The sequence below is a fragment of the Anabrus simplex genome, chromosome 12 (genome assembly GCF_040414725.1).
Source record: "Anabrus simplex isolate iqAnaSimp1 chromosome 12, ASM4041472v1, whole genome shotgun sequence".
Lineage (NCBI taxonomy): Eukaryota > Metazoa > Arthropoda > Insecta > Orthoptera > Tettigoniidae > Anabrus > Anabrus simplex.
The window spans coordinates 10,141,858-10,156,190 of NC_090276.1; the positions used below are offsets into that span (position 1 = coordinate 10,141,858).

Sequence of the window (14,333 nt, forward strand, 5' to 3'; positions counted from 1 at the left end):
GTACTGTGCTCCGGTATAGATGAACAATCATCACACAAGACTCAATGATACCGAATTGTATTCCACTATGCGCATAATAACTGGCACAATTCGATCTACGCCAACACATTGGTTCCCGCTTTTATCTGGAATAATGCCATCTGATTTATACAGATCCACCACTCTCATCAAGGAATTCAATAAAATCTTAAGGAATCCTGATCTACCTCTACATGAGGTGTACAAACTATCAACCAAAACAGATTACGTCCACGCCATCCAACTTTATGTAACGCCTCCGACATGGTTGCTAGAGGCTGCAACCCAACTACGGAGTGGAAAAGACGGTGGGAAGCAGCAATGGAGATGCACCTGCACAGTATGTTCTCAAATGCCAAACTTCCAAGTGGATTCCAGCTACCACGTTAAACATGGACTGATCTGAACAGAATAAGAACAGACCATGGCAGATGCAGAGACATGTTGATTAAATGGAACAAGTTGCCGACACCTGCGCGTAACTGTGGAGCTGCACGACAAACCATACACCACATTGTCAGAGAGTGTGAAACGCGGGCATACACAGGCAGCAAAGTGGATTTTCTGATGGCAACTCCAGAAGCAATATAGTGGATCAATGATTTTGACATTCAGTTGTAAGGAGCCTTTTCTTGTTCATTGTTTTTCTTGATATGTAAATATGTATATAATTTATTTCTGTACTGAACTTGATTGTATGGGCCATACGCTAAATAAAATCCAAAAAATAAAGCATGTGCACAGGGGAGCCAGCATAATTTGTCCTCATCTTTGAATCGTATGTTTTTTCTTTCGTTGTGTGAGGTTATGTTTGTCAGTGATTTATCCAAGTGCATTATATGAACATTGTAGATGCACCTTGTTGGCTGCATTTCGGAAATAGTTTTTTGCATGGCGCCTGAAAGGTTTAAACTGTGAATCAAGATTAATTGCATGCAGTAACGGGCCTTAGAATATTTTGTGACGTGGCAAGAGTTGGCACTTCTGGTGGTTAATTCGAAATCACATAATTCGAAGTCCGATTTTACGTCCCAACGACTTCAAATTAACAAGGTTTTACTCAGTTTCACCACCTAATCAATACACAATATTTAATCTAAAAATATTATTTACGGAGCAAAAGTAGACATGTTTTGGATCTTGGAGCCATCATCAGCACACAGTTAAATAAGATTAAAAGCACATTAGCTTAAGGTTTTGGGAAACAATGTTAACATACATACACTTGAAAGAAAGATCATGAATGCAGACAATTCAAAACAAAATATTGGAGCTCACTGATAAAAAGTTTGTAAAATCACTACAAGATGGCTAAATATATAATATTAAGATTAAATACAAACTTTTGAGCTGCTGCAGGGCATCCATGCATTAATCTCATTTCATAGATCTATATGCTAATGTGCTTTTAATTTTATTTAACACAATGGAGACACCGCTCGTAGAAACTACAGGCATGTTTTCACTATAGCTAAAAAGAGTAGGTGTCATTTCAGTGAGCTGTGACTTCACTACGATACTGTTGAATGCTTCTATAAGCATACAATGTACTAGTTATGAGCATAAGTCAAGAGCTCTTCTTTCAAGGCACTGATATCACAGCCACGTTCCTACATAACCTGGGGCTGCGTCATTGTTGACTCTCAGCTATGAAATGGGCAGGAAAGTATGTATGGTACATGCGGACAGGAAGAGTGTGTGTTCGAGAGGCAGGCTTGTTTGTGTAATTCTTGTGAATATTTAGCATGTCTAATTCAAGTGTACGAAATTTTGACGACGAATCATAATGGATGTTCTTATGGAAGACATGAGTTCTGAAAATTAGGATGAGGATAACAATTACTCAGTAAGTAAACATGATGATTCTGGTGCTCAGGCAAGTAAATGTAGATAATGAGCTAATTTCAAATTGGTGTGAGGTGTAACGTCGTTTTATACCGTTCCCTGAAGTAGGTTCTGTAATACTGTTTTATAAAGCTTCCTAAAAAATGTGGGTGTTTCTCGAGTACAGATGACAACCTGCAGCAACTCAATGCAACCTCGTCATCAAACAACGAACAATGGGAAAGCAACTACCTGGTTGTAAACAACGATACCAGTGCCAATTGACCAATTAGGTTAGAATCTTATTAGTGTGTTTCAGTACGTGTCCAAAATATTAGACAGACTTGGAAATATTAACCGAACTGGCATCCATAGCTGAGTCAGATTTTTTCCCGTTTGTAAAACATTTTCTTCATAAATTTATATTTAAAAATTGCTGCATTATTATGATAATTAAAACTCATTTTTGTGTAGAAGAAAGTGCGATCTTTCTAAATATTCCAAAAGTTGTTATAATCATGGTTTCCCCTAGCATTGAAAAAATTTTAAAAATCATTAATAATCCTGCGATTTCTAGAGGGTAGCACATTCAAATATGGCCGTCTCCTATGTGTTAAGTGTTCATGTGCTGATGATAGCTCTAAGAGTCGAAACATGTCCACTTTTGTTCGATAAATAATATTTTTTAGATTATAATATTGTGTATTGATTAGGTGGTAAAACTATATATGCCGGGCTGAGTGGCTCAGACGGTTAAGGCGCTGGCCTTCTGACCCCAACATGGCAGGTTCGATCCTGGCTCAGTCCGGTGGTATTTGAAGGTGCTCAAATACGACAGCCTCGTGTCGGTAGATTTACTGGCACGTAAAAGAACTCCTGCGGGACTAAATTCCGGCACCTCGGCGTCTCCGAAAACTGTAAAAGAGTAGTTAGTGGGACGTAAAACAAATAACATTATTATTATTAAAACTATATATATTATTTTCTCTCAAGTTATGTTGTCAATACATACCAAAATTTCTTGTAATTGATGGATTCAATCAAATTTGGTAGAAGCAGTTCTTCCATATGTCTTTGGAACTTGATCATTATTTGTAATATACCTAGAGCAGAAGTGCTCTGAGCTGTTTGGAGGCGATAGAAAAAAAAAGAAAGTTAGAATGTAGTCGGAAAGAGTAGCTGAGGGTTTTCAAACATGTTTCCTGGAAATTGTCTCGATACGATACATGGAAAGCCTGTTTCACTGCTAATGGAAATATTAATGGAGAGAAAAAAAAATCCAGTGAAATATTTTCTTAAAATTCTACTTTTTAAAAACAGAACTATACTGCATATCTCAAAAAATATTAAGGTTCTTTTGAAATTTGAAATTCAATTCAATTCTACACACTGCAAATTGTAAAAATCCATGTTCCCATAGCGCTAGCAGCCACGGTTTAGAATCTAGCCACAATGAGAGGATTGCAGCAAGCACAGGAGTTGCGGCAAATGACTGCTGGAGGCGCACTTTGCCCTGGGTCAGCGTACTGTACACACTGACATCTGTCTATATAACCTCGGGATATTATAAACGAGCATTTTTACCTTCCATTAATTTAAAACCAGCATGTTCATTTACATTAAAACAAACTCACATAATGGGATTAAGGAGAAACTGTAATAATAAACACTCCTGTTGCATAAATTATTTCCCTCTCAAAATAATCATTAATAGAGTTCGGAAGTTTATGAACTGAAGAAGTAAAATATATGCAAGCAAATACGCCCTAAAAACTAGTTAAATATGACTGAAAAAAAAAAAAAGGTAAAATATGAGAGAATTCAATGATAATTTGCAAATATATGAGAGTACAGTGCAACCTCAATATCTCAAATCACCTTGGGAGCTAAATTTTATTTCGAGTTATCAAAATTTCAAGATATAGAGAATATGGTTTTTGAACATGTATAGCACATAATTGAATCATTTGTATCTACGGGTTTATACTGAATACATTATTTTTAACAGTATTTAAAAATATATAAAACTATTTTATGGTATCACTTTAATTATAATCCTTATTATAGTAACTTTTTAGAAGACAGGATGCAGTACATACATTAGTGAAAGAAGAAACATACCTCCGTTAACATCTTTGGAAAAAAAAATCTGTTAGTCTCTTCTGCTTGTTACGGTTAACCTTTCTTCCCTTTACGTTGAAACTTCTCGTCAATACCACGCAGCCGATATTCGTAATTGGAGCTTGTCATCCGCAACTTCGGGGGTTGCTTTCGTACGTGACCGGTAATTAATTCACACCCGAGAAACAGTGAGGCTTCCATGTTTTTCCGATCACTACAAGTTTTAGTTTTTCTGTTCCCGTCATAATAGCTCCCAGCGTCATTGTGACACTTTCTTTACTTGTTACTGTTCCTCACAAATCACAAATGCCATATTGCACAGTTACAGGGTTTCTCTGCTACAAGGAAGGAAATGTTTGCTTCGAGAAATCGATAAATTAGTGTAACCGAATTTCAACATACATACATCATCATTATAGACTGTTATGCCTCTCAGCGTTCAGTCTGCAAGCCTCTGTGAATTTACTAAACGTCGCCACAATCCTCGATTCGCAACTAGTGTTGTGGCCTCATTTAGTTCTATACCTCTTACCTTTAAATCGTCTAACCATCGTCGTCTTGGTCTCCCTCTACTTCTCTTACCCTCCATAACAGAGTCCATTATTCTCCTAGGTAACCTATCTTCCTCCATTCGCCTCACATGACCCCACCACCGAAGCCGGTTGATGCGTACAGCTTCATCCATCGAGTTCATTCCTAAATTAGCCTTTATCTCCTCATTCAGAGTACCCTCCTGCCATTGTTCCCACCTGTTTGCACCAGCAATCATTCTTGCTACTTTCATGTCTGTTACTTCTAACTTATGAATAAGATATCCTGAGTCCGCCCAGCTTTCGCTCCCGTAAAGCAAAGTTGGTCTGAAAACAGACCAATGTAAAGATAGTTTCGTCTGGGGGCTGACTTCCTTCTTACAGAATACTGCTGATCGCAACTGCGAGCTCACTGCATTAGCTTTACGACACCTAGATTCAATCTCACTTACTATACTATCATACTGGGAGAACACACAACCTAAATACTTGAAATTATCGACCTGTTCTAGCTTTGTATCACCAATCTGACATTCAATTCTGTTGAATTTCTTACCTACTGACATCAGTTTAGTCTTCGAGAGGCTAATTTTCATACCATACTCATTGCACCTATTTTCAAGTTCCAAGATATTAGACTGCAGGCTTTTGGCACAATCTGCCATTAAGACCAAGTCCTCAGCATAGGCCAGACTGCTTACTACATTTCCACCTAACTGAATCCCACCCTGCCATTTTATACCTTTCAGCAGATGATCCACATAAACTACGAACAGCAAAGGTGAGAGATTACAGCCTTGTCTAACCCCTGTAAGTACCCTGAACCAAGAACTCATTCTACCATCAATTCTCACTGAAGCCCAATTGTCAATATAAATGCCTTTCATTGATTTTAATAATCTACCTTTAATTCCATAGTCCCCCAGTATAGTGAACATCTTTTCCCTCGGTACCCTGTCATATGCTTTCTCTAGATCTACGGAACATAAACACAACTGCCTATTCCTCTCGTAGCATTTTTCAATTACCTGGCGCATACTGATCTTGACAGCCTCTCTGTGGTCTGAAACCACACTGGTTTTCATCCAACTTCCTCTCAATGACTGATCGCACCCTCCCTTCCAAAATGCCAGTGAATTTCAAGTAATAGAGAAATAAATACATGTGAAGAATAGGACAAACAGCAGGGAAATTTAAGTTACTTCAAGGTACTGAAAATTCGAGTACTAGAGGTTCAAGATATCAAGGTTAGACTGTATTACAACATTAAATGTCTTTAAGTACCAAAAAGTGATTAGTGATAATACAGTAGACAGATTAAATCATGCAAACTGACAAAGGTACAGTACGTTAAAATGTATTCACATTAAATCACTTTACTGCCGCTCCCTTAAATTCAGACGCTTTACACAAGAGAATTGTTCTGTCAGAAGATCTCTTCACCAAACTCTTTCACATTATTTCTTCATTTTACATCTTCACTGCACTTCACTTTAGGACTGTAGCACTAGAAGTATAACCTATCTGTTGATTTTTGTTGTTGGTGAAAGGGGAAGAGGGCTGTAACTGGATCCGTCAAGGATGAAATGGGCAAGAGAAAACATGGAATTTCCTTGTTTGCTAATTGGTGCTCAGCTAAATATATCTACTGGAGTGATATCCTCTTCAATGATACATCCTCGGAACCAGGTCTTCTAAACCTGTCCATTCTGGGAAATGAAAGAAAAAATATCTACTACAGTATTTGGAAATCCTGTGTTTAAAACTCGACGTAGACAAAAAAGGCGCTACAAATTAAGCAAAAATGCTCAAAATATAACCAAACATGACCTTATATAATTAAAACGAGCAAAATACGACCAAAAAATGAAGACAGCTCAGATATGCATTCATAATCAATAAAAATTTGCTTTAAACGGGGTCAGGGACACATCATTCACACTTATTTTTCAGATTTCTGGTAAAATAAGGCCAGGAAGGAAATATGACTTTTTCCTTAACATCTGAACCTTCATTAATAATATGAATTATTATAGCAAAATATTTTTATATTCTTGAAAGAGATATGTGGAGACGAAAATCTGCATCTAGTACTGCATTTCATTGCGTAACCATCCCCATCACAAAATGGTTGCATGGCTATTTCTGTTTATCACAACGTTGTTGTTGTTGCCGTTTCTGTTTGGGTTATAAGGGCACAGACTGATTTGATGCAGCTCTCCATGCCGATCAATCCTGTGCTAACCTTTTCATTTCTACAGAACTACTACAACTACTCCAATCTGTTTGTCATATTCATACTTTCACTATCAACAAGGATGACAAGGTCCACCTATTCACTACTGTATAAAATGCGTTAATATTATTTATTACAACAGGACTAGTTTAGATCCTTGTATTGGGTCATCTTCAGCCTTATCAATACACCTTATAATGATAGAAAACTATTTACTTTACCATACGAGGCGTGTTTTTTAAGTAAGTACTGTTTTGGTATAGTAAAAAAGTAACTCAATTTTTTAAACAATTCTTTCTTTAACACGTAAGCCTGTACCTTAAACTACTTCTCAATGTTTTTTTTTTTTTTTTGCTAGTTGCTTTACGTCGCACCGACACAGATAGGTCTTATGGCGACGATGGGATGGGAAAGGCCTATGAGTTGGAAGGAAGCGGCCGTGGCCTTAATTAAGGTACAGCCCCAGCATTTGCCTGGTGTGAAAATGGGAAACCACGGAAAACCATCTTCAGGGCTGCCGACAGTGGAGCTCAAACCCACGATCTCCCGGATGCAAGCTCACAGCCGCGTGCCTCTACGCGCACGGCCAACTCGCCCGGTACTTCTCAATGTTAAGCTCCAAGTATATTAATGCATTTGTCATATCATGAAGTCACTTTCTGAATTCTACCCGCATAGAAATCTGCCGCCTGATGTGCCAACCACTGCCGCGGTCGTTTTAAGGTCATCCTCGTCGCGACGTTGACTTCTTAAATGCTTTTCCAGGCGCAGGAACAAGTGGTAGTCACTAGACACTAGATCATAATTATACGGAGGATGAACAAATTGTCTCCAATCAAATGAAGTGATGAGGTCTTGGGTTCGATTAGCCGCGAGGCCTTTCATTGTCATGAAGCAAAAGAATTCCCCATGTGACCATAAGCCATTTGTTTTGGATTGCACGAGCACAACTTCCAATAATCTAAGCGTACTGACACAATTTCATAAAGTACATTCCTTGAAATTTCAGGCAAGTCATAACTTAATGACGAAAATGTAAAGCATCAGACCTCAGCACTGAGTCTTCAGTATTGACAGGCGTTCGCCCACTACGCTTCTTGTTGTGGAAGTAAGTATGGCCTTCTTTAAAGGCTCTAACCCATTTTCTTAACATTCCTTTGCTAATAGTGTGTTCTCCATACACTTCCCTAATCTACTGTTGAATTTCAACAGCTTTCACGCCTTTTCCACTTTGCAAGCTCACAGCTGCACGCCCCTAACCACATGGCCAACTTGCCCGTTTCACTCCATCTTAACTCATTCCTGGTTGCCAGCGTTTTGCCTCAGTGTGCTAAGTTGGGCTCATCAGTTGTTAGCCATGCGTCTTGGTAGGCATGCTATTTACCAACAGATGAGCCCAACTTAACACACTGGGGTGAAATGCTGGCAACCAGGAACGAGTTAGCTGGAAAATTTTTAATGTCCAATAACGGACCAACTATATTGGTATTACAAATTTACTCAATCGGAACAAATATTTCAGGTTCCCTTTGGGAATCATCATCATTATCATCTGATGGCCAGGCAGGCATCAATTTTTGAAAATGAGACAAAGTCTCTCATAGTGCATTGGCACTGACGGTGGCTCCAAGTAGCCAATGCTGTGGCCTCCATGGTATGCACTAGCCATGCGTCTTGGTAGCTGTGCTATTTATCAACTGATGAGCCCAACTTAGCACACTGGGGCAAAATGCTGGCAACCAGGAATGTAGCTGGAAAATTTATATTGTGCAATAACGGACCAACAATACATTGCACATATGTCCAACACTTTGTGAAAAAGTGTTAGACATATGTGCAAGGACATCGATTTTAACTCACTCAGCTCCAAACACGCCGATCAACATTTTAAAACTGGCGCGCTGGCAGTGTCAAACACGTCAACTGACGTTTAAGTGCATATGTTCAGTAGCTGATTGTTGTAACTTTTTAGAATAATAATAAATAATATCATAAATAAAAATATATAAATAAATAAAATGAATACTTGAAATAAATTAAATTAATCAACATAATTAACCGAAATGTCCGTGGTATGGGTGCCAGAGTTCAACAACATAAAAGTGAAGAAGGAGTTTTCACACTAATCATATAACGTACGATACGTCAAAATCAAAATCAAACAACACGTCACGATATTTTAACGAAAATAGACAACATAAAGACTAAGGGAAGCACGTCGCAAGATTAACGATCTACTTGCAATATCACACAAATTCTACTAAGCATTTATACAATGTTTCCTAGCACGATCACAATCCTTAACATGGACTAAAAGTATGCCATGCAACAGCTCTATGCTGAACAACAGTGTGCCTGATAGATTAAGCTTCATTCCAATGTAGAACAACAAAGTTTTATATCATCAAATACAGACAATGAACCTGATAATACTTTAAAATAATTGTTAACATCATTTTAAGCAACTTTATGTCATTAGTAGACAAACATGGCTGACCATATGATGTAAGGTAAGTACAAAATACAAAACGCCGTATGAATTTACTTGTGCCTCAAAAAAAGCTTTGTCAATTCAGCTATAAGTTTTAGTCTGGAACAGTGAACATTTTAAATCCAAGAACTTTGTATTTTAAACATATATAATCCATGTACAGAATAATAGAGTATACAGTAAGTATTAATTCTCACATCACCTAACTTGACGAATGTTTAAGTCAGGACGAAGAATATTGTAAATTGACAATGCTTTTATTTATACTATGTGACATTCTTATTGTATTAGTGATGTTTTAATTATATGTTATGTTAGCCAGCTGTAATTCTTATGGAAATCGCTGCCCTGATTCCGAAAATGATGCTATTTTTCTCCTATCACGTCTAGTTTTGACGCAATTCGGTGTTTTAGTATCTGCATGAATTCGTAAGATGTAATGTTGAGAGATGTTCTCGCGCAACTTTTTTTAGAATACAATTATGTGATTTGATTTGTTACTGTTTGCATTTTATTATAAATTTTCATTTTGTAGTTGGGGGTTTCCTGGTAAATTCATAACAAACTCCCCCAGATAAGCAATAGACCGCGAGGTATGTAGGATTGAAGATAAGACAGTTGAGCGTTTGTCTTTCATCTTAAACCACTTGAATAAACATACCGTGTTAAAAGCCCCAGCCCTTATGCAATGTTTATGATGGACTGATAAAGCAGTTTCCTTTCAAAGAAAACAGCCTGAAAGTATTATACTCACGAAGATGAACTTGTATTTTGTATGGATGTTTCAAATCTTCTACGTCAATTGGGAGAGAAAGAGTATGATCCTAGTAACTGGCGTGTTTTTATTGACTCTTTGCTTCATAATGCAAATGTTCTGGCAATCATACCACTTGCACACTCCACAAAAATGTCTCAAACATACGAGACCTTAAAGTTAGTGCTTGAAAAAATTGAATATCACGAGCATGGATAGCAAATTTGCGGTGATTTTTGAAGATCATTGGATTGTTGCTGGGACAACAAAAAGGCTATACAAAATGTCCCTGTTTCCTATGCGAATGGGATAGCAGGTCATGGGATAAACACTGGGATACAGTGAATTGGCCAGAAAGGAAACAACTACAACCAGGATCCAAAAATATCTTGAATGTAAGTCTTATTGACCGTGAAAAAATTCTACTTCCACCCTTGCACATCAAATTAGGATTGATAAAACAGTATGTCAAGGCATTAGATAAAAGTAGCCTATGCTTCCAATATTTATCCACTAAATTTCCCTCATTATCAGATGCAAAAATCGAAGAAGGCGTATTTGATGGACCACAGGTTCGTAAACTGATAAAGGATAAAAATTTCAGAGACACGATGACCAAAATTGAGAAAGAGGCATGAAGCGCATTCAAAGATGTAGTGACTAAATTCCTTGGCAACATTAAGGACCCTCAATACAAAGAACTTGTAAGGAAAATGTTGGTAAAGTTTAAGGAACTCTGTTGTAATATGAGCCTTAAGCTTCATTTCTTAGCTTCGCATCTGGATTATTTCCCTCCAAATTTAGGAGCTGTCAGTGAAGAACAAGGTGAAAGGTTTCACCAGGATCTCAAACATTCAAAACGACGCTATCAGGGATGTTGGATGTGAATAAGATGGCCGATTACTGTTGGTCGACTGCACAAGATGACCCTTCTAGAGATCATTCAAGAACTTCAAAAACCCGGAAATTCCATGGAAAACGGGAAAAGACGGAGGTGTGAATCTAACCTCCACATAATGTAAGTAACAAAACTACGTATGTTTAACCATGTAATTTTTATTCAAGGTACTGTTATATTAATTTAAAAGCAACTGTACAGCTGAAACTAAATAGTCGCTTTATGCTTCAGTTTCACGAATTTCAATATACATTAAAAATATAATACAAACCATCTACTTGCTTACAAAGCAGCATTTATGTGCATTTAATGCATGCAAAATATGATTACATTTTGCAAGCTGAAATTTACATTAATATATCAGATTTAATCAATACTAAGTATCAACAATTTTACGTAAGAACAAAATAACATTTTGTAAAATTGCCACTAAACCAGATGTGATACGCCAAAACTATTTTTTTTGTTCTCGAATTCTGCGTTAAGAAATTCATAAAACCCACCTATTTTTGTTTTTACCGTCCAAAAAAAGTTTTTTTTTGCAGGCTAGTGTAATAGATAAATAAAGTATTGATTAGGTGGAAGCTTCAAAAAAATATCTATGAATATCAAAATCAATACGGACATGAAACTAATAGATTATGATAAATCACCAGATGGCTTTAATCTCACGTCATGCCGATTCTGCACTGTTTTATGTTTTGTTTTGAAAGATAATAATAAATAATGTCACTATTTTTACGTCCCACTAACTACTATTGACTGTTTTTGGAGAAGCCGAGGTGCTAGAATTTTGTCCCGCAGGAGTCCTTTTAGGTGCCGGTAAATCTCCTGACACGAGACTGACGTATTTGAGCACCTTCAAATGCCAACGGTCTGAGCCAGGATCGAACCTGCCAAGTCGGGGTTGAAGGCCAGCGTCTCAACCGTTTTGAAAGACTATGAGAAACAAATGACGATCATACGCTACTATTTGGCTACAGAAGCACTTTCATGTTGACACTGAGGTTGCACTGAGCAAAATGGCAGCCAATGTGATTGTTTTTTTTTTCCCTGTAACTAACAGAAAGAACTTAAAACTGGTTGTTGATTAACTTTGGGAGTGTCATATTTTTGAGAGAAATTGTTTGTGAAAATGTCATTTTTTAGAGCAAAATAGTCAATCATTTTTATTTAAAATATTTTATAAAAATCCTTTTTTATGATTAATTCAACATAATGACAATGACTTTTTATTTTTATCAAAATTATGTAGATCAGTCTTTCAGCTTTATAACGATGAATGATAAATTTAAGTTATGATTATGATACGCTTTCAGATAGTATTCTATGCATTGTGGAAAATTACTGCAGCATTTGTCAGATAAACCTGAAGTAGTTCTAGGCAATTCTGTGATTTGGAAATAGCAATCCAAAATGCCGTGTTCAAGATGTACTTTCATGTAACTAGGCAACTCATTGCCTGTTATTTGGAAATAGCAAGCCAAAATGCCATGGTCAAGATGTAGTTTCATGTAACTAGGCAACTCATTGCCTATTATTTGGAAATAGCAAGCCAACATGCCATGTTCGAGATGTACTTTCATTCACAACTAAGTAATTTTTTATTTTCCACCTTGTCAATACACTAGTTGCTCAAGGCAACTTATTGGTTAAAAGTGGCACATGTTTCATATATTATTAACATCTTCAGCCATATAACACTGTTTAGATGAAAAATTCATATATTGACAAAGTATCAATGCTTTGAGAGAAAGTGCCCGTAAAAATAGCATAAGAAGAAAAGTTGATTTTGTGTAATGTACTTTCATGTAACTAGGCAATTCATTGCTGAGAAATCCGTTCATTTTTCACACCAAGTGGAAAAACAAAGAATGGCATGTATCCACTCACGTTACAATAAACATCATACAAATAAATCGCCATTTATGTAAGCATATAGAAAGAATTTGATGAAATTAAGACATAGAAATCTAAAAAATAACAAAACAACCAAAAAAATGAAACTTTTCCCCCATATGTTTTGTGATTTTCTTTATTTTGTTTTGAGTGTTTCTCTCCACAATTTTCTGAATATTTTTGGCATGTCTGTACATTTATTTAAATGTGGTCATCACAACATGCAACCTTCTGGTGGTGCGGATTACAAGAGAGATGCATAACAAACCAGCCACAGCTGTGGCCAATGCCACCTGAATTCGTTGTTTATTGGCATAGGGATGTGGCAACCCCGTCGCAATTAACCTCCCGAGTATTGGCGGGTAAACCGTAAAACTTACTGACAAGAGGAAATGCATGCCAGGTACCAACCACCTAGTGCATAACAAAATATTAACACAAAGATCCATCATAAGCCAAGCAAGCCAGTGGTAGCGTATTAACATCACTTTCAACAATCAAACGAGCCTGGGATCGAATGTATTGGAAAAGGCTCTGTGAACGACCTGCATAAGCAGAAACGTATCTGGAAGAAGAAGAAGACACAGACGTTTATATGTTTAGCTTGACTATCACAGTGTTGCATGCGAGCGGTGTCTGTATTAGCATGGAATTGCATGCGAACGTGAGCACTCTATATTCCGTGGGATGTCACAAACCCATATGGCACTCCACAGCAACCGACTGGCATGCCCTGGTGTTACATGATTATGAATGAGTAGTAGAACACTACAAGTTCAAAATACTCTGCTATGTCATTCTTGTGATAACACTAAAATAGTTCAGTTTTGCAGTTAATGTTTACCTCTCTGATATTAATGTTAGTGCCCAGAGGGGAATACATTGAAATTTTATGATATTAATTTTTTACGTAGTATTCCCTGCCTGGCTACTCATTCCTGCCACCCGGCTGACAACATTTCTGGGGAGAACACAGTATGGTGTTGTAAATTTTCTCTACAGCTACCAAGACCGCATCTTAAAATTTCAACCTGAACATCAATAATAAAACAGCTAATACTTAATGAACTCACTCCGTATATTAAACCAAATTTTTATTGACAGTAATTTTGACACTTGAGAGACAAATTACAAGGGTTGCTGTTAGTACAATGCTCCTCATTCCTTACATGCAGTGCCATGCTCTCTACTTACAATGTTACGCGAATCAATGCCCAGTGCAGAGAGGAGTATCTTGTTAGCTGCCGAGCCGGACCATTGGTAGGACAAGGCATGGCTCGTCTCCACATCCTTGAGTTGGCTCCATACGGGACTGTAACTCTCGAGACGTTCGCAAAGGACGCCTTCTTCCGCGGTCGATGAGTCGGCCGGGCTGGGGAACAGGGTGCACACGACGTTCTGCAGTCGGGACAGCAACTGGAACAAAAGCAACACTTTGACAAAACTTTGCTTGTTTCGTTTCATATAGGTTCAAAAATTATAATGCAATAAAAAACGGCAATACTCTGACCACTGAGTCACACTTAAAATTCTAATTTTTAAATATAAATAATCACTTTTCA

General features: G+C 37.3%; 1 protein-coding gene across 1 annotated transcript in view; it reads right to left on the reverse strand.

The window, feature by feature from the left end:
* Afti (aftiphilin) overlaps nucleotides 1-14,333 on the reverse strand; it is a 59,784-nt gene that overhangs the window by 25,833 nt on the left and 19,618 nt on the right. The window contains exon 3 of the mRNA XM_067156447.2: nucleotides 13,966-14,187. Coding sequence (XP_067012548.2) covers nucleotides 13,966-14,187 — 222 coding nt within the window. The remainder of the gene's footprint in view (nucleotides 1-13,965; nucleotides 14,188-14,333) is intronic.